This window comes from Lactuca saligna, chromosome 9 (genome assembly GCF_052625555.1).
Source record: "Lactuca saligna cultivar CGN05327 chromosome 9, ASM5262555v1, whole genome shotgun sequence".
NCBI lineage: Eukaryota > Viridiplantae > Streptophyta > Magnoliopsida > Asterales > Asteraceae > Lactuca > Lactuca saligna.
This window is the reverse complement of record NC_136425.1, coordinates 22,569,001-22,573,163: the sequence shown is the minus strand read 5'-3', so window position 1 is coordinate 22,573,163 and position 4,163 is coordinate 22,569,001. Positions and strand designations below refer to the sequence as shown.

General features: G+C 37.0%; 2 protein-coding genes across 2 annotated transcripts; one reads left to right on the top strand and one right to left on the bottom strand.

Moving 5' to 3' along the window:
• The first annotated feature begins 528 nt into the window (after window positions 1-528).
• LOC145014020 (uncharacterized) lies at window positions 529-1,197 on the top strand. Its single transcript, XM_078972373.1, has one exon. It carries the CDS (start codon window positions 580-582, stop codon window positions 925-927), a length of 348 nt encoding a protein of 115 aa, XP_078828499.1. The 5' UTR covers window positions 529-579; the 3' UTR covers window positions 928-1,197.
• A 504-nt stretch (window positions 1,198-1,701) lies between these two features.
• LOC145018343 (uncharacterized) lies at window positions 1,702-4,163 on the bottom strand. The gene is made up of 4 exons (XM_078976236.1): window positions 3,935-4,163; window positions 3,263-3,433; window positions 2,439-2,761; window positions 1,702-2,352 (listed from the first exon to the last, which is right to left on the bottom strand). The coding sequence occupies exons 1-4, from the start codon at window positions 3,963-3,965 to the stop codon at window positions 1,846-1,848; spliced, it is 1,032 nt and encodes a 343-aa protein (XP_078832362.1). The 5' UTR covers window positions 3,966-4,163; the 3' UTR covers window positions 1,702-1,845.

Sequence of the window (4,163 nt, the reverse complement as noted above, 5' to 3'; positions counted from 1 at the left end):
TATTTCGTATATTTCTTCATCTACAAATATTGCTACAATTTAACAAAAATAAATAATTTGCTAAAACATAATACAAGAGGAAGTTTGTTCACATTTAGTCATTGAACTTTTAGAGGGAAACGAACTTTCGATTTTGTTCATATTTAGTCACTAAACTTTTTTTCGTTATCTATTTTGCCACTAAACTATTGAAACAATTCACATTTTACCCTTATGAACCGATCATAAGGGTAAAATGTGAACAGTTTCAATAGTTCAATGGCAAATAGATAACAAAAAAAGTTTAGTAACTAAATGTGAAAAAAATCGAAAATCCGTTACTTTTTCAAGTTATTATCCCAAAATAAAATTAAAGATATCTACTTTTAAAATGGAGGGAGCATTCTATAACATTTTTATAGGGCTGTAACTGTGGATGCCGTATTTTAGAAAGGTGTAGTTGTCAATACCGTACTTTATAAGGGTTTTATTTGTCAATTACCCATAGTTTTGGACCGACGTCGTATCGTCACGGAGTGGAGATCTCAGACCATATACGGAGCCCTCATCCTTCTGTCTCTTATTGCTATCGTCATCGAGATGCCGTCCGCCAAACCCTTCTCATCCGCCGCAGGCATGCTCCGATCACGACTTACCTCAACCCTCCGCCAGCGGGGCGGCGACGGTCCTAGCCGGTGGACCACCCCCGGACACCAGGAGCGCCCTAACGGATACTTTCTGAATCGGACTCCTCTTCCACCGGGCCAGTCGAGGAAGTGGGAAGACTGGGAGCTACCTTGTTACGTCACTAGCTTCCTAACAATCGTCATCCTCGGTGTCGGACTCAACGCCAAGCCCGATCTAACCCTAGAGACGTGGGCTCACCAGAAAGCCGTCGAACGCCTCGAGGCTCAGCGGATCCTCGCGGCGTCGGATGATTCCGATTGATTGTCCAGTCTAGTCTTCTTTCTTCGGATCCTTGGTAATACTGTGTTATTCCAAATCACTGGACTGAACTAAAGGAGCAAAATCTTGGAACTTGGATTTGTTCATATGTGAGTGTCAGTTTTTCTGATAATAATGTCTAATATTCGAATTGCTATGAAATTAGGTCTTAATTTTGGGGCATATTGTTTCTTAAAATCTGTTGCAAGTTCATCTAACCTTTTGCAGTTGGTAATTTTCTACATTCGACTCAAATTAAGCAAAATTTTATTATGTATGATTTTTTGGCGCTTAGGTTTCTGCATGAAAATGATTTGTGAAATCTTGACTTCTCTTTCAATCTGTAAACCCTTGAATGTGTCTCTGATAAACTTGGATTGGTCACACCAGATATTATTATTATAGATGAATATATTCATCAATTGTATAGATGAATATATTGATCAATTGAGTGAGTACACATAATAAATGCATTGAATCGATCCTTCTCAATTATACTGATTGTAACAGATATGTGATCAGAAGGTTTTAATCTTTCTTACTTAGCTATCCATGCTTGATTTGAATACATTCGTTAAAGAGAATACATTTACAACCTGTAACAAGTACCAAATTCAAAATCTTCCTAACTTTCCGAAATTATCACAACATTCAAAACCATTTTCAAGCTTTTCCAAAGAAAAATTGAAAAACTCCTATGTTTTGGTAAGCCAGCTGCATAACTTTTTTAGAATCCTTTCTACACTTCTTGATGATAAAATATCTGATACCAAGCTATTAAGATGAAAACTGAATTTTCCTTTGTTTAAATCAATATATAACACATCAAATAACCTAACATAGAAATCCATAAATCTCCAACCCGTAACACAAACATCAATAACATAAGGTGATAAACTTTCCTACTGTTCATACCAAGTCTCACAACAAACCATACTTACGTCCGGCATTCCTAATCCAATTCTCACAAGAAGTCGGTTTAATCCGCAACCAAACCTTCCTAAGACCCTCACTTTCTCCAAAAAGCATAAGAGCAGTATTGTATCTTGGATCTTCTGTTCCCCATTCAAATTTCTCCAATTTTTCAATACACGCATCTACATCATCATCTATAGTATGGTTTTTCATCAACAACCTTGCAACCTTACAAATTTCTTCCCCAATTTCTAAGATTTTTAATTCAAGCGAATCTTTGCTTTTACGTTTTTTCGAACGACAAGACGACTCATCACTTGGAGTCAGGGGTTGTTGCAGAAGTCTTGGAGTGGAGGGTTGTTGTTGCGATTGAGGTGAATCCATATCATGGGGAAGCTGAGAAGAGGGCCCACAACCATCAAATCCATTGAAAGTTACTTCCTCAAACAATTGGATGCAAAGATCGGGAAAAAGTAGTGGAGCTGTTCTCAATGTTTGCACGTATTTGTTCGACTGTTTAAAAATATTTCAAGTATATAAGAATAATTTATAAAGATCCTAGAAACACAATGATAATTTTCATATATAAAAGAAACCACCTTAATCTCCATTTGCCATTCTTCTTCTTCTAAATTGAACTTGTTCTTTATTGGATCATATACATTCCCTGATTTGTTCCTCAACTTCAACCAAGCTCCAAACTTGGCTTTCAGATAGTCATAACGATTCTTCATTTGCCTTTGATTTGCATCAAAATCATGTTCTCTTTGTAGTCTTTGGCCTACATTCTTCCATGAATTCACTTTTAAGCTATTCCCTTCCCGTCCATTTATGGTGATTTCATGTAAGCAAGCTTCTAGAAATGTTTTCTCAATATTTTCTTGTTTCCAATTAATTCTAGGAGGTTTTCTTTGTGCCACACCTAACATGATTCGTAAGAATAATTTCACCCATTAAACAAAAACCATCAACTATATATTCTTCACAAAACAGCATGAAAATCCACAAAAACACCATCAATATTCAACATAAACAGCTTCAATATTAACAAGACAGCATCAAAAATCACTAATATTCAGATAACAGCAACAAAGATACAAACCAGCATCAGTGATTACCAAAACAGCATCAGAAACACAAAAACAGCATCAATTATCATAAAAACAGCTCCACTTATCACAAAAACAGCTCGAAATAATAATACAAAACAACTACTATAAAAACCAAAACAGCAAACGAAACACAAAATCAGCTTCAATAATCACAACGTTGGCATAAAAATCACATGAAAACGTTTTTAAATCAAGTAATAAGCAAGGAAATTCACAAAACTTGAATTTTTTTGAGAGAGAGAGAGAGAGAGAGAGAGAGAGAGAGAGAGATTCAACATAAAAACAAGACATTCGACAGAAAAGAGAGATACCGAGAGATAGCGGACAGAGGACAGCTCGATTTTTTTTGTTGCTCTGGTCGCTGCATGGAGTGGTTGAACTTCTGGTGGCCGGCGATGATTCAAAGCTGATGTGTGGACTGGTGGAGGAAGGAGAAGCTTCGGTCAATGGAAGCTGAGCAGATGGAGATTTCTGTTGGAGGCCTGTTTTATAAGGCAAAGAGTGAAAATTAGAAAGAAAAAAAAAAACGCTAAGAGGTGATTTTCGTCTTTTCAAACGCTCTAAATGCTTAATGATTCCGAGGCTACATCTTAATGGAAACAGCCCCTAAGAATGCTATTATGTTGTCTCTTTGTAAAGTTGCAATCGCTAATCAGTAATTAGGAAGTCCCTTTATCATTAGGTTTCCTACTTTCCTGTAACTGGAAGACATAGTTCCACCTTTCACCAAATCAAAAAACCAGGAGGAGAAGAGGCACACCAAAAGCATCAAATGAACAAAATCAAAGGTGATAATGGAGGAGAAACATTCAATTTAACTCTTTTGGAATCAGGAATTCTAGAAAGGGAAACTGCTAATTTTTTAGCTTGATTAACAACTAACTCCACCTGCGCCCTAACTGATTTATCTTTCATATTGGTGATTTTCTTCCCTATAAATCCCGACTGGTACTGAAAAGGGGGTTCCGCAGAAATGAAATTACCTGATTGACGATTAACAGGAACACGTCCCATCAAATCCCTAGAAAGACTCAATACCACCTCCGCTTAGAATCTCAGTCGCCGTCATCTCCTAGTAAACAACTCGTGTATCGTATCTTTCCTCATCGAATCGATTAGGGCTAAAAGGAAGATCTATGTACTCGATTTCCTCAGGCGATGGCTGCGGTTTTGCGGTAGCGTCGCCAAAATCTCAAAACTGAATTTGTTTGA